Source organism: Carassius gibelio, chromosome B1, assembly GCF_023724105.1.
Source record: "Carassius gibelio isolate Cgi1373 ecotype wild population from Czech Republic chromosome B1, carGib1.2-hapl.c, whole genome shotgun sequence".
NCBI lineage: Eukaryota > Metazoa > Chordata > Actinopteri > Cypriniformes > Cyprinidae > Carassius > Carassius gibelio.
This window is the reverse complement of record NC_068396.1, coordinates 22,664,278-22,687,769: the sequence shown is the minus strand read 5'-3', so window position 1 is coordinate 22,687,769 and position 23,492 is coordinate 22,664,278. Positions and strand designations below refer to the sequence as shown.

General features: G+C 36.2%; 1 protein-coding gene across 1 annotated transcript in view; it reads right to left on the bottom strand.

Moving 5' to 3' along the window:
- The window catches only part of arhgap10 (Rho GTPase activating protein 10), a 65,405-nt gene that overhangs the window by 16,293 nt on the left and 25,620 nt on the right, over positions 1-23,492 (bottom strand). Inside the window, exons 4-19 of the mRNA XM_052547058.1 lie at positions 18,240-18,311; positions 17,991-18,092; positions 16,573-16,683; positions 14,840-14,944; positions 14,096-14,225; positions 13,904-14,010; positions 13,710-13,804; positions 12,588-12,669; positions 10,928-10,967; positions 10,728-10,796; positions 10,375-10,449; positions 7,647-7,731; positions 6,871-6,929; positions 5,798-5,903; positions 4,080-4,239; positions 543-681 (exon numbers count right to left, since the gene is read on the bottom strand). Coding sequence (XP_052403018.1) covers positions 543-681; positions 4,080-4,239; positions 5,798-5,903; positions 6,871-6,929; positions 7,647-7,731; positions 10,375-10,449; positions 10,728-10,796; positions 10,928-10,967; positions 12,588-12,669; positions 13,710-13,804; positions 13,904-14,010; positions 14,096-14,225; positions 14,840-14,944; positions 16,573-16,683; positions 17,991-18,092; positions 18,240-18,311 — 1,537 coding nt within the window. The remainder of the gene's footprint in view (positions 1-542; positions 682-4,079; positions 4,240-5,797; positions 5,904-6,870; positions 6,930-7,646; positions 7,732-10,374; positions 10,450-10,727; positions 10,797-10,927; positions 10,968-12,587; positions 12,670-13,709; positions 13,805-13,903; positions 14,011-14,095; positions 14,226-14,839; positions 14,945-16,572; positions 16,684-17,990; positions 18,093-18,239; positions 18,312-23,492) is intronic.

The window sequence follows — 23,492 nt, the reverse complement described above, 5'->3', positions numbered from 1 at the left end:
TCAAACCCAAATAGAGAATTGAACACTGACACACATTTCTAAGCAGTCCGGGGCGACCAAGGCATCAGTTATCCACCTAAATATGGACTGGCAAACTACATCCTGCGGGCCAGAGTGACAATGGGTAATCAGCATGTTTCAGCAGAGCATCACATCTGATTGCACAGTGTGCAGTAGTCTTACATAGTCATGTGGAAATAAACTGCATAAGCACTGGAAAACATGGTGATTTTACCACCAGGATTATGCAACTGGACATTTCTATCTATGAATTGCTACATCTGTTTAACATTAAAGAATAAGTAATAGCTTAATAATTTAGATATCATATAGTGTGTCTACAGGCTCTGCAGACGTTTTTCCAGTATTTTCTGTGATTTTGGTATGTGAGAGTCTGTGTGCGTCTACTCGTCTTTATCTTTCCCTATATTATGCAAATACAGGCTCTATATGATGTATTTAATAGCAAACACATGACGACTATAATTCCTTGTGTTGTTTCCCTGACCTTCCAGCGCTTAAAGCGGATTAGTCTCTCATACCTGTTTGAACATCCAGCACCTGCGGGTTGTATACAGCCAGCGGGCGATTCTGCCGACTGAGCCTCTTGGACTGTCTGGTTGGTGCAGAGAGGGGTGTAGCGGCTAAGGATGGAGAGCTGCTCGGAGCATCCCCGAATATCTAAAAGAACAAAAAGTTAGTGGGATTTGCTGGCTAGACTGTGTTGTGTGTGCAAAAAATCTAAGTAAACAGTCTGTTTAGAGCCGATGCCTGCAGAGAAATGATGATTATGCATGCGAGTGCAAATGTGTGGTAGTGAAAACAAATAAATATTCTGGATGCTCTCAAGACTTGTATCTTAAAGGAACAGTCAATCCACGCTCATGTATTTTTAAAACCTGTATGACTTTCTGTTTTTCATGAAACATAAAATAAGTTATTTATAGTTATGTTCAAGCTGCTCTTTTCCTTAGCATTTAAATGCAAATGCACTGAAACGCATTGCTGTGAGAAGAGCTGTTTTTGACAGAGTAAAAGAGTGTTGTTTTACACTACCGTTGATACATTTTAATCAAAGTATGCTATATTTTATATGCTAGACTTTTCATTAATAATCATATCAACTTGTGGAAAATGGGCATCTGATGACCCCTTTAAAGCCTGAAGGCTGTGATGCAATAAGTCAGAGACCGGGGAATGTAAGACCAGTGTCTGTTGACCTACTTTTTAGCAGTGTTTTCTGCACCACTGGCACTAATTAGACCACTGTCAGCAGCTTTTTAGCCAATTGAGTATTCTTGAATAAACAAAGAGGCCGACGTTGAGCAAAAAAAAAAAAAAAAAAAAGGAAAAAATAAATAAATAAATGGGTTGAAAGCAAGCAAACAATTAAGGTGCTGCTTTGTATCAGTTTTTTTATATCTGCAGTCCTAGCTCTTCAAGTTTGGACCTTTTTTGAATGACAAATAAAGACTACTGCCACCTGCTGGTATGGAGAGTTATTTCAGAACATATGCTAGTTGGCTGTTGGCTGTAGTCTTTAGCCCGGGACACACCAAGCTGACGATTGGGTGTTTGTCATCATCGGGCCAAACACGAGTGATGGTTGGGCTAGTTTGTTTGGTGTGTTCCACTCGTCGGCTCTCGTCTGGCTCACATCGGCGACAGTTTGCACGATTCAACATGTCGGCGTGAGTGAGAGCTCTGATTGGATGTTCAGTTTAGTGAATGAGTCAGTGCAGAGAATTAAAGCAAAATTGATCAAAACAAGCATGTGAATAAAGGCGGGACAGACAGAAGGCTGTTTAAATGTTACGTGATTTTTCCCAATCATTCTAATATGCAAATGTTTTCATAACAACATGATTTATTAAAGTTATTAACGTTACTGATATTCAAAATGGTAAGCAATCACTGCTTTGTTTACATTTCGTATATTTGCATTTATCTTGTATATCTTTGTTTCGGTTTCTCTTTTTGAATGACGAATCTATACTTAATAGCTGCTGATATGAACAGCTCGTTCCTCTCAAGCATGCGCAGAACACATTAGTTTGCCGTCGGCTGTAGTCTGTGTGGTGTGTTCCAGCTCAGCTTTTTGGTCCGACGCTGCCAACGCGAGGCGACAACACCAACGGCTTTCGTCAACGCTAATTCTTTGAAGTCGGCAAGGTGTGTCCTGGCCTTTTGTGGTGTGTTCAAGCACAACTTTTTTTTTTGCCTAGGTGCTCCAAGGCAATAGTAGACAGCTTTCATTGCTGCTAGTTTTTTTTTTTTGTCATTTTGGTGTCTGGGACTTAATAAACTCTGATCCCCAATCACTTGCACTGTATGAAAGAGAGCAGTGTGAAAGTTCTTCAAAACGTCTCCTTTTGTGTTCCATGGAAAAAGAAGAGTACACCAGTTCTGATGAGTGAATGCTAATAAAATCTACAACTGATTTTGGGGGGGAGATGTCTACAAATAGAGCTCTCATGAGAGTTAAGCCTAAATAAGAGACCCCCAGGCATGTTGCCCAGTTCATTGAGAAACCCTCGAACTCACATGAATTTGAATGAGTGGCAGCCATTCAGTGACAACACAGGAAACATGTTTTTATAATAGCTTCGGCTTCATTATAGTCACGCAGTGTTTATATTTGACGGCCGGTGTGAGTGACGGAGGTTAACAGAAGTGTGGGAGTCTCGACAGGGATGAACAAAGGAATGAGAGAGCTGGTAGAAGCGATAGAAATCTGATACTGCTGTGAAATTCTGCAGACGAAAGCAAAGCCTGCTCACTCTCTCTCTTTTTCCATCTCAGTCTTTGCCCGTTCCTCTCTCTCAAACTTTCTCCATCCAACTCTGTCTCTTTCTTGTTACCCTCTCACCCCTCTCTCTCTCTTTGCCCCCGGTCTACACACTTTTCCCCCATTTCTTCTTTGTCTCGCAACTTTTCCAACTTCTCTCTCTCTCTCTCTCTCTCTCTATCTCTTTCCACAGATGGACCTGAATGCAAAACACTGTCTGTTGAGTGCATCTGGGGGTATCAGCAGTCTGGAGAGGAGCGAATCAGTCTGCTGCTCTGCAGAGTCATTCCTTCTCCTGAATCTCAACACTTCGCTCACTTATTTCAACTTACATCAAAACAACATCAAGGTCATACGCCATATCATTATGTCTAGGAATGCTGTATATTAAACAATCTGCTCGTCTACGTAATTTTGGATACTGCTTCAGATGTGCTTTTCATCGACAAAATAGTATATGTAAATATTCAAATATTTCTCAATATAAGCACACATACTGTAGTGAGCACTTATGCTGTGAAAATGGACATTTTGCTTATTCGCTTTGTAATACTGTGTATAAGTACTGCATCAGATTGCAGTTGTTCATTTTTAAATCTCAGTTTATAATTTAATAATAATAATAATAATCATTATTATTATTATTTTCTAAAAGTTTATATTTCGTAATCACTTTTCCTAAAGCCCAAGGTCATTTTTCAAAAGAGAATATCAAATAGTAAATATCAAATCAGCCAAAGTGATTAATGGATGCCAGTGTTTATTTTTAATTACCAAACTGAAATATGATCGTTGGGCACAACATTGTGCATAGTATGAAAGCAATTCATCAGCCGGTTTCAAATGTAGGCTAAATAATTTAGAGATTATGAAATAATCTCACTCTTTCTCCCTTTGTCCCCCAGAATGAACCCCATTTTAGGATTAACCAGATTACTGTCATCTAAAGCCGATTAAATCAGCATTTTAACCTGTATTTTATCCAAATGAGTATGGCGGTCCAACTATATTTGAGCCACCAGAAAGAACAGCTAACTGAGTAGAGGACAGTCAAAACAGACATGGCTCCCCCTCCTGGCTGCAGGGAGAAGTACACAAACCTCAACATGGCAAGAACTTCTAGAAAAGTTCAAAATCAAATACACAGATTTCACTCATTATCTGCTCTCTATAATGTGATACTCCTGAGGTGCTAGTGGTGTCTTTAAAGCTCGTGAACTGCCAACCTGGACAACATTTTTGGCAGCTGGCTAGGTTTTGAGATGTGGCCACTCTGTCTGAGAGGTCTCACCTTTTCATGCTGTTCTATGAGGATCTCCACCACAATGTTCTGGAACTTAAGGTCCATAATGGCTGCCACTGTTTCTTCCTGTGGTCTCATAAGCGTGGGGCCAAACACTACGCCCAGGTTCGCCACTGTCATCAGGTTCTGTTTGCTGTTGGCAGCAACACTACACACAGAAGAAAAGGAAGTTACGATTGAATTACTTGAAAGATTGAAAAAAAAAAAAAAAAAGATCGACATTGCTGCACTTGATGTATTTTGGGGAATGTCAGCAAGAACGTTTTATTGCATTGTATTTGCATTTGTTTGTAAAACTAGATGCAGTTACTGTAGCCTTCCACTACAAAGTTTCTTCAGAGATAAAGTCCTCAGTCTCACTGCAATATCTCTGCTGAATTTACTCTGCTTGTTAATTATAGAGAAAAAAAGAAAAAAAAAAAGAGGTGGAGAAACCCATTACATAAATGACTTTCTTTAAGAAGAGGGTTGGCAGAAAGTCAAAAACTTGAAAACAAGATATTTTGAAGTTTTCATTTAGTAATTGAAAGATCACAGGGGTGAAAATGAAAACCTGCATGCTGAATGACTCAAGATTTTCTTTTCTTTTTTCAGCCTCACAGATGGAGAAATGTTAGTCAGACTTCATTACTTGTAATACTGTCCATGCAGGTCAATTTGTCAAATATCGAATATAGTAACTATACTGTCTTCTGGACAAATAAATAAATCAATAAAAAGATAATACAAATTATTCATTTGTAGGTCATTATGAACCTAACAGTGTCACAATAATTCATAATCAAACTGCAATTCTTCCTCTGCAAATGGCTTATAATACCTATTTTGAGAAACAGGTGACGCTCATTTGAGAGAGTTTGCTATTATGTAACTTATTATTATTATTTTTTTGTTCAGAACAACACAAACAAACTACCGGTCTCAAAAAGTCAGATTAGCACATTTAAAGAGAGCACACCACACACAGATACCAATTAATCACCTCTCTAATTCCAATTCAGAAAACATGGCAACATTAGGCTTTTCCCTCTCCATCTCCATCATGATGGGTCTGCAACTGCGCCAACTCCTAAAGCATTTTGCGAGGGCTGGAGTGGATGGAAGAGGAATTTAGTGACAGATAACCTGAATTTAATTTTCCTTGGCTGCCAGCAAATCCCACTCTATATTTTGAGGAGACGCGTCTGCCCAGTCACTGATTGCCGGAGGTTAGGGAGATTATGCGCTTATCTTCAATTTGCTTACATTCACATTATATAAAAATGTGAAGCCTGAGGTAAAGCCTTGTAATGATAGCTAACATTATTTAGAAATCTCTAACCCGATCTAATCTCTTACAGAAAACTGTTGCATAACTCTCTTCTCTAAGTGGGCAGTTGCTTGATGGAGAGGAGCGGGGCAGGGCTTGTTTTCTCTTGAATAAAAGTTTGAATCTAGTAAACAGCATGGAGGGTCTGAGAGTCCACGTGGAGCCTTCTCTCTTCTCTCCAGAGTGCTGTCTGGTAGCCTACAGACGTTTCTAAGGGTGCAGCCTGTTTGTGTACTGAGGGTAAGAATGGAATGAGGGAGAAAGTTGGGAATAATGATGGAGCATAGTGGCTGAAGGCCGAGAGAGGTAAAAAGGTTGGAGAAAGAAACCAGAGAATGTACACACCAAATATTGTGTATACAGATCGAAAGATAGAGAAAAACCAGTTTCCACTCACTTGGCAAGATGCTTGGTAACCAGACTGAGCACTAATCTGTTCCTCTCTGGCAGTTTATGAACCAGGCAGTGAATGGCCTGAACTCTAGATTCTGGAGTAGCACTCTCTGTGTAGACAAAAAAATAATAATTCCTTTACAAAAAGAAGGCATGAAATATGCTATATTATTACCTATTCAAGCTTAATGTAGATTTTTATGCTTAAATACAGTTAGATTTACAGACAAATATAAATAAATTGTACATTTAAAAGACATTTATTTTAAATTAATTTTAATAATAATAATAATAATAATAATAATAATAATAATAATAATAATAATAATATATATATATATATATATATATATATATATATATATATATATATATATATATATATATATATATATATATATATATAATTCCCATACTTCCATTTCTTTTCGGTTTTATGTTTTTACTATTAAAATATTACTTTTTAAAATAAATATTATTAAATAATTAATTAATTAAATATAATAATGAAGTATAAATAATATTTTTATTTAATACTTCATATTAAACTTAGTTAGTTGCCAAGGCATCATTTCTAATTTCCATTTTTTGATCTAATATTTAGAGTTTATTCCATTTCGGATTTTAATAGATTTTTAATAGATTTAGTCGACACTGACAATGACATCACAGGGTGTAGTGGTTAAAGTCTGGTCAAGCCCAGGCTGCTCCAGGAAAACTTGAATATAATATATTTCTGTACACATGGCCCTCATAAAAGCAAAATAACTTATTAGTACATCTTCGGCCTTGGTAGATGTAGCATTAATAGGCTTGCCATTATTGACTTATAGCACCTCTCAGACCTATGCCAACCTCCTCTAACACATCTCTGCTAATGTCATTTTTATAATTTGAAAGTCCTTCACTGAAATTTAATTCAGTGATACATTCAGCAAGCATTAAAGCCCACTTTAGACTTTCACAAATCATAAGCACTTCTCTCACTGACATGCACATATTCAAAGTTTATGGCATTTGTCAAGTCATTGATTGGGTATAGCTTGAATATAGTCTAAGCAAGGACAAAGACCTTACTTGCAGGGACGATGAACTCCTTATACAGCTCGTATGTCATTAGTGGCTCTGGAAGACTCCTTGAGAGAGAGAGAGAGAGAGAGAGAGAGATTTATCAGCTTTATTGGGCATTATTATATACACAACACTATGATTAATGTGGCTGATCACTGCAAGAAATTAGATGAGCACACAAACACACACATACACTGTGATAACCAAGTTCATCTGAAGGTACTTGCGCTCAGTTTTTGGCACATGTCCCAGCACTGTTAGCCCAAAATGAGCCCAGCACAGCACAATATCATTCATACTTGTAGAGGAGTACAAGCTCAAAACACACACACACACACACACACACACACACTGCTGCTTTGTGCTCTTCTATTGTGACACATCAATTACTGAAATTAATTGAACGCAGTATTAAATAACTGTTGAGTAAAACGGCATAATTATATTTTGTCACTGAAAAGAGTGTCCCCCTGTGAATCTGACTCATTCATCCTTGATACTATTATTTGCGATTCAATTCAATTTATAAATGAAGACGCCCACACATTGTTTTTGAGGGTTCCCAGATAAATTTAACTTTACACCAAAGTTTCTTTTGAAACAAGCAAATGGGTTAAGGATGAAGGGGCATACACCTGTTAACCTGTTACAATCAGTACATTTAGTGCAAGGACCGTTTACATACACACACACACACACACACACACACACACACACACACACACACAGTACGCTGTTTATTACCTGCAAGCAGAAACAGAATGCAGAAAGTATCAACTCACCTCAGGTAGAGTTTTAAAGCACTGGTGATGGTTTTGACATCCCAGTCCTCACTGGTTGCTAAATCTATTTCACAGCTCTTCTCATCTACCGATCATAAAAGAATAAAAAATGTAAGTTCCAATTATCTTTTTTTTGCATTAATATTATTAATTGTTTTTTTTTTTGGTTTTTTTTAAAGATGTCTCTTATGCTCAACAAGGCTCCTTTTGTTGAATCAAAATACAGTAAAAACAGTAATATTGTGGAACTGTTAAAATTTAAGGGAATTGTTTTCTATTTAAATATATCAGCTTGTAATCTTACTGAACCCAAACTTTTAAATGGTCTGGGACAACAGAAAAATGCTGCAATCAATAAAAGCACAAAACGTATTTGAAGGGTGAAGAAATAAATTACACACTTATGGTAAAGATACTTATAATGTTGCCTTATTAGGGACCTGATTAGGACTCGATCAGTATAGTTCCAATATCAATGAGAAAGACATAAAGAAAGCAAGATGGGTAAAAAGGTCTGAGGCCAGGGAGAGGATGATATGAAGGGCAGACATCATGTTGTTGTACCACTAGTCATGTAAATCTGGATCTGTAAATACATTCCTGGTGGACAAAGAGTACACACAATGGCACATATACAGTGCATAAAACAATCTGCTTTGAGTTTGTAACCCCGGGCTTTGACACTTTTGAGGAATTCAACCGAAGCACTGACAATCACCTCTCTGTCTGGCTAGCTGTAACCATGGTAATGTCTGAGTGAGTTTTTATAGAACACAGTAGACAAGAAAAGTCACAAATGTACATAATTTTAGCTATTTATGTCAATTCAAAGTCAAAATGAAAAACAAAGGCAGTCTGAACCGTTTTGAGCATGAACACATAATGACAATGGGACGCCACTATTTAATACTACACCAGAACTGAAGTGTGTTCACATATTATAAGAGTCCAATGTTGACGACATAACAGATTTGTATTTCTTTTTGCCAAAGAAACTTACATTTAATCAATCACTGTTCTGCTTTCTTTTAAAACACTGATGTTTATTACCCTCACCTCAACCCTCAGACAGCTGGGAAAACACCTGGACACACGACTGTTAAAAAGGTTGGAATCTCTACATCTTTTGAAATGTTTTTGAAAGAAGTTTAACAGAAATCTGCCTTTATTTGATCAAAAATACAGTAAAGACAGCAATGCAGCGAGATACTACAATTGAAACGGACTGTTACCTAAGTGAATATATTTTAAAATGCAATCTATTTCTGTGATGGCAAAGCTGAATTATCATCAGACATTAGACTTCAGAAATCAATCCAATATGCTGATTTGATGCACAAGAAACAATTCTTCTTATTAATGTAAATAATATTTTTTTGGAAACTTTCTTTTATGAATTGAGGGTTAAAAAATAACTGTATTTATTTTTCTATAATGTCCATCATTACTATGAGCTGTTAAATGTGTTAATAATAATAATAATAATAATAATAATAATAATAATAAAGAAGCATATTTCCCCTCCAGAAGTTTCTGAGGCTAAACTAATACTTTTTTACTTAACTTAATCTGTCTAAAGTTACAATAGCATAAAAATAGACTGGTTAGACCACTCTGAATAAAAGCAAAATGGAATGTGACATGTATTATATAATGGCTCTGTGTGATTATTTTGTTCAAATTAGAAATTATTATAAGTCTGATCATGTTCTGTAAATGTTGTTAATAAATGATAAATGCCAGCAATCTCAGCCTCTCATGACTTATTGCTAAATTAAAGTGACAAGCCAACTACCTGAGTCCTCAATCTGTGAGCACATCACAGCTCCAATAAAGACATCTTATTAGCACTCAGTGTTTTCATCTTAACACTCAGTTTGCATTCTACTGACATCTCAATATAACATAATGCAGGCTCATCCTCCTGAGTCACTTTGGTGAGAAAAAGTCTGTCAAGAAAATGAACACAGCTTTTAATTTAGCACTATGATTATATCTGACTTGAAATGAACATATGGAATTTTGTCTGGTCATTCCACTCTGATCTGATCTTACAGTTCTTTACATAACAACTGTATAGACTTTAAATCAAGAGAATGCCTGGATATAGTCCAACAACTGCAGAGCGTGTGAATGAGTGCTCTGAATTTGAAAATGAGATGGATAGTTGGTTGTGCTCTGGATATTTGGCAGGTTTTAAGTTCATGAGCCAACTACAAGGGCTCAGGCTGTTCTCAGATGAGGACGGTGGATCCGTATAGAGTGTTAATGGCTATTAGACTCTGGAGTGGCTGAGTTTATGTAGCAGCAGGGGCTCAGGCAGCCGGCCGCCTCAACACAGCGTTTAACATTCAGAGCAGAGAGATACCAGCTCATGCTACGACTGCAGGAGAGCGAGCGAAAGAAAGAAAGAAAGCAGAGTACGGGACAAGATAACAATAGAGCATGAGATGGGGATACGTGTGTTTTAGGGAGAGGCGGAGTAGGATCAAGGAAAAGTGAGAGAGACGAAGAGAGACAGAAATCTGATTGCCTGCCTGCAAGTAATGGAGTCAGGTGTCACCTAAAGGTCAGGACAAAGGGACGTCCAGACAGACACCAGACAGGACGAATGTCTGAATGCCAATGAGACTCACAGGACACCGGCTCTAGATACAATTATAGGGCTTCAAAGTAAACCACCTAAATCTGAGGAACAATTAGAGAGATCAAATAAGGGTGAACTTACCAATCATTAAACTGAGAAGCTTCTGTACTTTTGAACTGACCCCGACAACTCTGTACAGACCTTGATCATTAATACCTGTGAAAATAAAAACATCACCAAAACATTCACATGCCAGCTGATCTGGGAAACTAAACACGAGCACACTTAGCTTCTCATGTATTATACTGAACAAAGCAAAACAGGTTGTTGGTGTGGGCTGAGGAAAAACTGCTTGATCATTCTGCCATCTAGTGTTCGAAAGGTGTTACTACACTACGTGAACTAAATTAAGCAGATAGTTCACTTTTTTTTTTTTTCAATTGTAGTATCACTTTGTATTTCTTTATTCTGTATATTAAAACATGAATAGGTACCTCTTGTTTCAACGGCATTTATTGAATTTTTCACAAAGCTTATTCCCACGTCATCCAACTGGGCATCAACTACGGAAAGACACAAATATCATCACAATTTATGTACCAGCAATAATTACAAACATACAAGTAATAAAATTTTTGTGAAAAGACACTACAACTGAAGGTAAACTTGAAGCGCTGATATTCAGTTCACTCACTTCCTCTTTCTCGTGAATGTGTCCGGTTGAGATACTGCATCTGTGTGTGAGAGATAAACATCAGAAAACACAAACCGGACCAGCATAAAACACACTACACCAAACAAAACAGAATTTATTTCTCAAACAAGACACCATAGATTAAAACACTTTGAAGTAAACACTACAGTAATTTAACCCTGTCAAGGCAAAGCTGAATTTTCAGCAGCCATTACTTCAGTATTCACAGTCACATGATCCTTCAGAAATCATTCTGACAAGCTGCTTTGGTTCTCACTAATCATAATAATTACAACAATAATAGTAGTTTAAATGTTTGACAAATAAAAAGTTCAAAAGAATGGATTTTATTTGAAATCAACTTTTTTGAAACTGTACAATTTTTACTGTCGTCTTTGATCATGGGCGTAGCCAGCTATGAGGTCACCGGACCTCTGTAAAATTTTCATGTTTGAAAATAAAATTTGTTCTCTTGATTGACTAATTTGCTGCTAGACTCCACATATGAATGTCTGCATGTATAATTCTATGGTATGAAAATGAACGCTGCGAGATGCTTCCGAAGTGAACAAGTATTCAGAGTGTTGTGAACAAGAGCGCCAGATCCAGCTATTATAAGCGTTGTTTTTTTTCCACTAAATTTAACACTTTTAGAGAGTTAAAAAAGTAGGAAGTTGCGGTTTAGGGTCAACAATAACTTTTTCTTATCTAATTTCCAAAATATTTGTAATAATTGTGGTTTATTTTTATTTATTTAAAGATTTTTGTTTATTTTAATAGCAACATCTGGCAACATTGATGGCATTAGTCTGGCACTTATCAAAAAAGGCAGTGGCTATTTACACTAAGTGCAAATATCTATAGATTCTATTCACACTATGTTAAAATAGCAGGATTTTCTGCTATTTATACTACTTACTGCAAATAGTGGCAATTATCTGCACTTCAGTATTGTAGTACATTACAAATCAGTGTGCAAAAACAACTTATTAGTTTATTGAATGCTATCTTATTGGGACAATAAAGCCCTCCCTACACCCACCCTTAACTTTTTGATTATTCACTTAATTTTCATTGAACATAATTTCTTTTCTGATGTGATTTGATATTTGAAAAGGGTGCAAAAGAAATTTGCCAAAAGGCGGATTCGAACCCGGGTCGATCACGTCAAAATATGTATGAGGCACGTTTGATCTTCTTGTCTTTTGTAATCTTGACTATCCAAAAATAACATGTTTAGTGGGCAATAGGAATGTTTGCATGAATAATAAACAACTGATAAAAGTATCCTCCCCATAAATATAGTATTAACAAACTTTAAAGGGTTTAAAATTATTTAAAAATGAGCACCCCTCCAAAAACATCCACATTTCTGTCTCTTTTCAAGTGTTAGTGTATATAATTGTATTTATAGGGGTTATTGTAGCACAATTCTAAAATGAGGGTGTTGTTATAGAAATCCCCAGGACCTCACTAATAAATGCTGAATAAAAGGATTCATTTCCTCTTAATGACTTGATTAAGTGCTGGCCGCAAACTTGTGAACAGTAGTATAGCTCTAAAGCTCTATAGTTCCAAAAGTTAATCAGGTTTTGTCAACTGAGAAGCAGATAATCATTGCCAGTGAGCTGCTGGAAGCTGAAGTGAAGGATTGACGCACCAGCTCCTTTCCTCCCATCGCATGCATCCAGAATCTGTGGTCATCTTCTGAGAGTGCCTGGACCGTCAGTACTGTGATCGGTCTAGAAAAACAAACAACCACACAACAAACTAAATAAAACTCAACACACTCACTTTTGTATTGTAGATTGCTGGTCTTATTGTGCATGATTTGTGTCTGGACATCTACGTAATGGTTTTATCAAAATGTGACACAAGTGAAGCATCTTTTTCTATCGTTTTAAGGTTATGCCTCTGCAGCAGACAGAGTTGTTTTGTGGGCACATGATTTGAGATGTACGAGTTAATACTCCAACAGGAGTAATGTACACATGCATAACATATACATTACATACCTCTTAGGTGCCTATTAACTGTTTAATCAATCCCAAATAGCTAAAATCATGTCCTAGCCAATATTTTCTCATTTTCAGTTGGGAATACATTAGATTTTGAAGTCAAATTCATATTAACATTGAGATTTATTCAGCTCCTAACTTGGTAACATTCTGATGTGCCATTGAAAAAATTCCACTAAGCCGCCTCAAGATGAACACGATTAACGTTCATCATATCACTCTGCCCAGGTCAGCTTTGGCTTTGATTAACGAGGGTCCTTAGTGTATCCCGGAAGATCAAAATATTTAGATTTTCCTTACTCTCTGACGTATGAGATTCAGCGCCAATTAATCTAATTTGTCTCATGTTAAACCCAGTATTTTCAGAGTGGGTTTAAATATCTAGTGCTTTTCCTTTCTTGATTATCGTCTAAAATTAAATTCTTCACTAACAATCTAATAACAATCATAAAGGAATAATTAAGTGATTGGCTGGGAATACCAAGTTAGGAAAAGGATTGTCAGCACAGAAGGGTTCAGTTTTATAGAGGCGGACTTGTAACCCGAAGGTCACAGGTTAAGTCTCAGTTGTATTGATTAAATGCAGAGCACCAATTCAGAGTATGGGTTACCATACTTGGCAAATGTCCCGCCTTTTTTTTTTTTTTTTTACTTTTGTGCAGGAATATTCTTTAATTAAATGACCTGATTTCTTGTGAATCAGAAATGCATCATTGCATTCATTCGCAGTTACCATCACAGCTGGGGGTGCATGTCCAACATACCGATCTGTGATCTCTATGTCTAGGCAGAACCTCCTGTCAAGAGTGTCTGTGGTTTTGCGGACACAAGACTTGATTGTAACAGACTCGGTCTCACCCTGAATGGATACAGAACATTCTGTGATCAGCAGATCGGCTACACGTTTAAGAACAGTGCCATTATCACGACTAATGTGTCAAGTGTGAGGATGATTTACAAGCCTCCCGCCTGATCTCTGGTCAAACGTCTTCATGTGTAGAATCTTCTGTTCTTTGACAAGCGTGCAATAGCGTTTCACCCAGCTGGATCCGAAAGGAGGAGGTCCTGTGGAAACAGCGATAACGATCAGCAATGCAACCAGCAGATAACAGGCGCCCCAGCGTTACATCATAAAATTGATCTTGCGTACGTTTCTCCTGTACGTAAAGATAGCCCTCACTGCTGATGGGGCTGGTCTGTCTGTATTCCTGTGGCGACTCTTTGATTCTCTTCAATAACTCGTACACCTCAGAGCGTGTGCCCTCAAAACGACTCCGTGTCTGAAAGCAGAGGCACAAACATGACAAAATCAACAGTCATGTTCAACAGATTCTCTAAGAGCCTGGTAACTGGGAATCCACTGAGATGAGTAACTTCCAAGTGCTTTCTAAAAACCCCATCAAGCTAATCTAAGACCCATGTTTTCAAGGTTATACATCCTCAGAACTCTGACCCTGACCATCACAACTGATTGAAAACAAAACACCATTGGAGATATTGACGTGGTCCAATCAAATAGGGCAGGGGAGGGAAGTCGGCTCTCAAACTTCCGACTTAGAAGTTAAACAATGGAAGGTCAATGCAAACAAAGGCCTTTAAGTTTCCCTTGGAAGCCTTGGTCCTCAAAAAGCTGCTGTATCCTGTCTCACTAACTCTCTTTCCATGCCACTCTGCAAGTTAATAGTGTAAACTAGAAGAAGACTGATAAATCTTGGAGAATCACTTAAAAGTGTGTCTATAGCTGTTTAATGTACTTGGCAAACAAGTATTTCATAGTTGTTGGAAATGTGCATTACATTTTTTTTTTTTACAAAATGCAATATATATTAAATAAATCATTTACAAATAGTTCTAAAGTTTTTGTAGTCAAAAACATTATAACATTTTTACTTACATTTTGAATGTTGATTTGAAGGGCTTTTTTATAATGGTCAAAGTCTTTGGCCAACTCGTATCCCTGATGATAGAAAGTAAATACAGTCTGAAAGAACGCCAGCATCTGTACGAGAGAAAGAGAGGGAATTAGAGAAATTACTAAATGACTAATATTCTTTGGGAAGGGTATTCTCGAGTTTCTATAATCAGTCATAATTATTCAATTCGAAGCAACTTAGAAAGTCACACAGGTGTTCATAAACTGGAAAAGTGAATGTAAATTTCAGTTAAATATTTGCTTAAGATTCCATATAAAGAATACTAATTTGCTTATGCAATCTATCGAATCGTGTGTGGACAAAGTGAATTAACTCGTTAGAATACTTGCTCTACTTGTAAATGTCTTGAACACACCTATATTTATAATAGGATTTTGTATGTGGAGACTGAACCAAATGTAACCATGCCTCACCTACAGCTCTCACTAAATATTCTACTTCATTTAATCATTTGATTGAAGGTAGGCTTACAGCTCAAAAGTTTGGGGTCAATGTTTTAATGTTTAATGTTTTATTAATTTTTTTTAAAGAAATTAATATTTTTATTCAACAAGGACACATTAAACTGATTGAAAGTGACAGTAATGACTTTTACATTTAAAAAGTTTAGTTAACACTTTACTTAAAACCTTTATGTATAATGCATAATAAAGTTGTTTATAATGTACACTGTAATGCATTATATCTTTTCATAAATTATTGTAAACAAATGTAAAATACATTATAATATTTGTAGGTTGTTTTTCATACTCATTTTAATGAGTTATACTTTTTTTTTTTTTAAAGGTGGAACAACAAATATTATAAGTATTATGATGTATGCAGTTACAATTAATCACAAGATCATACAATGGATTGTAGGGTGCAGTACAAAGCATAATTGATGCATTAAAAACTACTTTTATAATGCATTATATATAAAGGCTATAAGACATGTAAAGTGTAACCAAAAATTCTAATTTCATACAAATTAATATTTATATTCATCAAATAATCCTAAAAAAATGTTTCATGGTTTCCACAAAAATACTAAGCATCACGTTTGTTTCCAACATTGATAACGATAAGAAATGTTGACCATGTGATAATGAAGCCCAGAGTAATGGCTGCTAAAAATTCAGCTTATATATTTAAAAAATATTAGGGTCATAGGAATTTAAATTGTGATAATATTTAACAGTGTTTTGGTCAAATAAATGCAACCTTGGTAAGCATAAAAGACTTTCACAGATCTTACCAATCCCAAACTTTCAAATGGTACTGTATATATGGTAACAGTTGACAATATTATTATAATTTTATTATCTGTGTGTACATAGTGTCCAGATATAATTTTATAAGTAAAGGAATTCTTTTTTTTAAAATCAGTTTTGCATAATATTTGCTTACAACATGATTAAGAGATATTATTATTTAATTCCAAACACAGCCCTTATTTTTGCTATTCTGTTGATGTTGCTAGTGGTGCAGAAATTACACACAACAACTTAAATACTTGTGAAATAGTGTATATGTACAGTATACACAGAAATGTATACTTGTAACATTTATTCTGGAGAAGCAGCACTGAGAGTGAATTTTTCTTTTTGATAAGTGACAGCATACCAGATGTTTTAAATTGCAAACAAGTCAGCAAACAATGTTGAAATGAATCAAATTGAATGACAATCTGGACAAAAGGTCCTGCACTCACAGGCTCGACACACTCAAACTTCTTCCTCTCCTGTATCTCCTGCAGCTTGCACACATACTCCAGGGACGACTCCTGAAAGTGCTGCCTCATCGCTTCCACCGACATGTCTGCCTGAAAGACAGACAGCGTGAAAAACTACTCTAACACTTGAGATGAAACAGAAAAATTCAAGCTGTCTGTCCCGCATTTACCTGACCGCGTGTTGCCTGCTTTTACAAAATAAACGGCCTTATTCTGAAAATGTAATTTTTGAAAACCAATTAAAGGCTTGGATGATGTAATTGTGAAAAGGTTTGTCTGAAATGTAAACAGTGCTAAACACCAACCATTGTAATATAGTTATTAGGTGAGCAAATACAGTTAAATACAGTGCATCACACTGACATCTCTTAGCAACATTCCTTGGCGATCTCACAAACATTTCAATGCGAGAATGAATTCCTAAAGCTGTTGTTCTGTGCGTGTTAAGCATTCGGGTGCATGTGGAAGACAGGAATAACTCAAATGTATGCAGCTGACATCCCGAGAACCACAGTTTCTTGTAAACAAGAGAAATGGATGCCAGCAGTGTAACCCAAATGGGGTTTGTAACATTTGCTAGTTCCTAATATATCATTACTTGATGGAGATATAATCATCAGGTGTTTTTTTGTATTGTTTTTTTCTTGTAAACTGCCAGATTCACTGTTTTGTGTGTTATCATCAAGCTCATGCATTAAACAGCGTGCCTTTCTCTGGATTGCATATGTAGGACAGGTGGGAGAGAGACAGCATAAACAAAACAAAACACTCATCCCTAAACATATCTGGCTAGTGACATGTGAACATGGCCCATGATAAGTGTCTTATAAATTTGTGCATAACTGAATAGTCCCTGGTGTTCTTCAACATTTCTAGGAATCACGCACACCAGTCTGACTCAGAATAGCCCAATGTTAAAACCACTGCCCTTGACCCAAACACACGTCATACGGTCCGCAGTAACATAATGGCCCACCATAAAAATCTCAACAGACTCCAGTGCTTTTTATGCTCAGTGTATACAACATATAGGCATGATGGGTATGCCATAAAAGGTTATGTTCCCCCAACATCACCGGATCAAGATTTACGCTGGATAATACACTGCACTCTTACACTTTCCCAGCGTTAGAAGGGATTTAGGCTTTATAAATATGGTAGAAATAAATAACAACAGACTTCAATTATCGAAAATAAAAAAGCACTGCACCAAAAGCAAAAGTTCCCTAACTAAATAAGCGCAATAAACACTTTTCTAAAGAATACAGCAAACCATTGACCTTAAAGTATCATTTTTATTTGATTTATTTTGGAGATACAGAAGGAAATGACCATTTCTGTGAATAGTTTGCGTTACACATCCATCTTGTGTGTGGGAAGAATGAAATGTGAAGTACCTCCTGTAATTGTGGCTCTTTCTTCTTTGCTGACATGTTCAAAAGTTTCTCTAGTGAGCTGTAGTACTTCTCGGTTTCCTTCTCGTACCTCTTTCTCTCTGCCTGAAGATAGCATGAGAACATATGAAATGGAGGAACATACTATTTTTAATACGAGAAGCAAGTTTGGTTTCAATAAATCTACAGTTTTCCATCTGTTAAATGGAATATCCTAAGTGTGAGAGATGACGGATAGAGCTATGCTTTTACCTTTGCTGAGCCGAGGTGCTCTTTCCGAAACTGTTCTAAAGGCTTCATCAGCGTCTCAGTGATGTTTCTCATCTGTGAAAAGAAAATCCATTGGATAAAGGACATTTGATGTATTTTTATCAAACATAACCAGTAACGGAATGATCTCCTTTAATCAAAACTTGCACAAACACATTCTGGGTTTTAACGGTAAATGCCAATAAAGGTGTCATCATTCCATCACCCGAGGCGAAACGGTTAATTTAGCCATCTGACATTTTGAAACAAGTATTCCCTAGAAATGAATAGACCAACACAGAAATGCAGGAGAAAAAAAAAAATATATATTCTAAGTCTACTCTGACAGTTAGTAGACATGTAGTTGCAAATTTGTGAAAATGTATTGACGTAGTTGCAAAGTTACTTATTTTTATAGTCCATTTTAGACATTCTACTAACTATAAGTTGTTACCAAAAAAAAAAAAAGTTTTCTATACCCAGAGAAACTTACAAAATCATTTATTATAAACCAGCCTGAGTCAAAACAGCCAACTGCTAAAACCACTGCCCTTGACTCAAACACACACAAATCATGTACTGTATCATATATTATTAACATCACCAGTTTTGTGTTTGCCCACAACAGTTTTCTTGGGTTAACACAAAATATTTGTGGAAGATTGCAAAAGTTTCAGGGAAATGCAAACAATTTGTGAGCAAATGCAAAGTGTTATAATTCTTGCAGGGGCTTTGTACAATAGTATGTATGCAGCTTTGCACAATTCTATTATGTTGTTTTCTAAGTAACTTTTGATGTAAATGGACAAGCCTGAAGTTCGGGAACATGTTTCCAAATCTGCAGCAATAAGCAATATTCTTTTAGAATTCCAAAGAAAGTAATCATTTTCTAAAGCCCATATTTTAACAAGAAGGCTTTCACAATGTTTATTATTATATAAAAACATATCTTTGTAAGACTCAGAATAGTTAGTACTCCGAATGCTCTGCCACTGCTCTGTGATGACTCTGTCAGGGCCTGTAGGCTCCACCCCTTCCACGTAAGCCTTCAGTCTGCCGAGGGGCCGCAACATCATTGGCCTGCTGCAGAGTTATGAACGGGTTGGGCTCGAAACAACTGTCAGCTGTTGCACTTTTGAGTCATGGGCAGGCCCTTCGGCTCTCTAATGTTACGTACTAAATAAATACTAACATGACCTACATGCAACATGAGCCCTTTCTACCTAGATGGCTAACCTTGCATTAGACTGAAAAGCCTCTCGTACATTAAGAATGCAAAAATCATGTGAAGGGAGGATCTGTTACATTAATAGGCAAAACTGATTTTTAATGCCTTTAAGGAATCTAACTGTTTTGATTTTATTTTATTCTTACACATTTTACACTGTAAAAGCAATTTGGAAATTAACTACGGATAATATAGCTATTACTCTTTGAAATATAAAGGACTTAAATCAGTTGCTATTAGATCTTCAACCAGAAGGTTTGAAATAGGGCGGTGCAATATGACTATTTTTGATCGTGGAGACATTTTTATCATCCACGATCAAAAATAGTCATATCGTACCATATCGTATATATCGCTTCTTTTGAAGAAATATTGTAGTATCATGTTACAGTGCCTCCGTCTCAATATGCTGTAGAACAAAGACTAAGGGAATTAGTGTACAACGCCACATACGTTCACATCAGTGTTAACGTAGCGGTAGAGTTACTCTCACAGGACACTGCACTTATTTGCAGTCACAAAAGTACATTATTTGCCTTTCTGGTTAAATGTTTTGTTCACGCGCTGGCCTGACGTGCACACTTTTACCGTGCACAAAAAAGCCTGTCAAACAGCGAATGATTACTAAACTAAGTTATCTTTTGCACTAATACTGTCAAATCACACAAGATTTACATATATAGTAATGGCCAAAAGTTTTGGTAGTGACATAAATTTTGTGTTTTGCAACGTTTGCTGATTCATTATCTGTAGATTATTTTTCCACGTTTCTATGGTTTACTGAAAAACAATGATAAGCATATCAGAAGTTTTAAAGGCTAATATATAATGAGTCAATATTTACAGTGATGACCCTTGTTCTTCATAACTTCTGCAGTTCACTCTGGCATGATGGATATTAGCTTCTGGGCCAAATACTGACGGATGGCGATCCATTCTTGCCTTATTAGTTCTCGGAGTTGATCACGATCTGTGGGCTTCTAATTGTCGACTCGCTTTTGAGGCCTGACCACACATTCTCTATGAGATTGAGATCCCAGGAGTTGCCCGTCCACGTATCCAAATTTTCAATGTAATGATCTTCAAGTCACTTCTTTATCATTTCTGCTTTGTGAAGTGGTTGCTTCATCATGCTGGAAAATGCATTGCTCATGGATCATTGGAAGAAGTTGCTCTTGCAGGACGTTTTGATACTACTCTTTATTCCTGGCAGTGTTTTGGGCAGAATTATGAGAGAGCCCACCTCCCACAGTCTTGGCCCCACTGTGCGTGCAGATGCTCTCACACCAACCTGCTGCCATTCCTGAGCAAGCTCTGCACTGCTGGTGACACGATTCCATAGAGACGGCCCTGGTGCTTGCTGGACACCTGAAGACTTGTTCACTGCAGTCAAACCTCTCTTCTTGAAGTTCTTGATGATCTGGTAAATGGTTTTTCAGGTACAATATTCTCTGCAGCAATGTCCTTGCATGTGAGGCCATTTTGATGCAAAGTGATGATGGCTGCACGTGTTTCTTTGGAGGTAACCATTGCTAACAAGAACACAATGATTGGAAGCTATTCTTCCCTCTTTTTATAGCAACCAGTCTGCTCTTACAATCTAACTATTACAGTGCTTTTATCTGACTAGTATTCATTCACACTTTCACATGTCCTGCTGATGTGATTAGTCAATTAATGTTAGCTGGTCATTTTGTGTCAGGATCAAAAAACTGTGAAATTAGTTTTTTGGTTAAAAGTAAATTGTTATGGTCAATGAAGCATTTAGCAATTATTTAAAATGTATCTGATCACTCTGCATAGTAATCTGGAAAGATTGTGAATGAATACAGCTTGAGCAGCAAACTTTGCGAAACACAAAATTTATGTCACTGCCAAAACTTTTGGCCATGACTGTAGACTTAGTTGGCTATGTCTAAAATTAAAGTAAACAGTTGAGCGAAAAACGGATACGTGCCTGTAGCCTATATTAGATGTGCAGGTGTTAAAGGGACAGTACTAAGCATGCAGGGACAGTTCACCATAAAATTTCATTTCTCTCATTATTTACTCACTCACATGTTAAACCAAAACCAGTATAAATTTACTTATTGTGCTGAATACAAAAGAATAATTTGAAGAATGTGGGTAACCAAACAGTTGGTGGTCCACACTGACTTAGTAGGAAAAGAAAAACATGGAACTGTTTGGTTTTCCACGTTCCTCAAAATAGCATTTATGTTTAGCAGAAGCAAGAAACTCATTCAGGTTTAAAATAAATTTTGAGTGAATAAATGATGGCATACAAATAAAACACTATGACACAATTGACAAACAGGTTACATTGATTTTGGGTGAACTATTCCTTTAACGTTAATAAAACAACAAAATCAGTCTATACAGTACAGTTTTTTTTGTAAAATATATTTGTTCATTCAATTTCTTGAATGCTCCTGCAAAATACATTTGCACCGGAGAATAAAGCACTTTTTGTTTTATTTTTATATTATGTTTAGTAAAATAGTGTAATGTGTATCTTTTTTTTTCTTATTTCTTTTAAAACAGATAAAATAATGACAAATATTTTTTATCTTTGCCCACTTTGGCCTAAATATCTGCTTTTCTTTTTCTTTTCTTTTTTTATCTTGAAAGGCATTGTCTTTATAATAGGGAAATTGGTTTGGCTGTAATGCTCAAAAAACTTGCAAAGCAGTAAAACCCACATGACAAAGAATCGTGATCAAATCATGAATCGTGATATTTAAAAAAAAAATGTGATGACATTTTTTCATATTGGCCACCCCTAGTTTGAAAGTACAGTTCATAAACAACTCATTTAGGGTGACATGACTCAACATAAACAGCCGTCTTGTGTAATCACAGAAGTCATTGAGGCAGAGGACACAAATAACTGATGGCAATGTAACTCACTTCCTGTGACTGTGACTCAAACAGAGCTGAAGCATACAGGGACAAACAGACGACTGATGTCACTTTATAAAATATGTGTTGACCTCAGTGTTAAGGCTGATTTTTGTGTTTGTGCTTTTCTGTTTTTCATGCAAATGACCATGATATAAAAATAAAAATCTGTAAATATATCTAACTATATATATATATATATATATATATATATATATATATATATATATATATATATATATATATATATATATATATATATATATATATATATATTAGGGCTGTCAAAAATTACGTTGTTAATTACGTAAAAAATTTTACGCATTTCACGCATGCGCAGTGTGACAAATTATTCAGGTCAGGAAATTCTCGTCGATCTCAGAATTCTCAAGATGGTAAAAAACAGCGGTGAGCGCCACGACGAAAACACCGAAGAAGCTTAAGGTTTTACCCCAGTTACTCTCAAATACATTCATGCCAAGCTCGATAAACAGAGACGACTTTGCTAGTTGATACGCTGGAGCTTCTTCCTGTTATAGCATCCTGTGTTTCACACTGCGCATGCGCAGAACGCCTACATGCAATGCAGTGAAAATAACAGCATATGCATTTTTACTTGGTTTTACTGGCACCTGAAGCCTTCAGAACGTGAAAATATCGATCCTAAAGTATTGTGGCAGAGCAAATGAACACCTCTCAAAAACAAGAGTGCCCAGAGTGCTGCTTATGTGATTGTGGCACATGTTTGTGTTTCTGAGTTCATTCTTTCGAGTTTCTCTATGCATAATTTCATAGATATGTGGCTATATTTAACCACTGGTTCACCTAAAACTCTTACACTATCTGTTGTTAAATGGCATGGTTTGATATAGTGCTCAGGTAAATTTGATCTAAGTAAATGTTAAACTTTTGAAATTCAGAAAAAAAGAACCACGTTGATGAATCAATACATGAAAATTATGTATCTGTGTCCTGTTATTTATCTTTTGGTTTGCATTTCAGGTAAAAAAAAATTGTTAGGATTCAGGTGTAATTGCAAATAGTGATTAATCATGATTAATCCACTGAAAATTCAGAATAATTTGATTAAAAATGTTAATCATTTGACAGCCCTGAGATATATATAT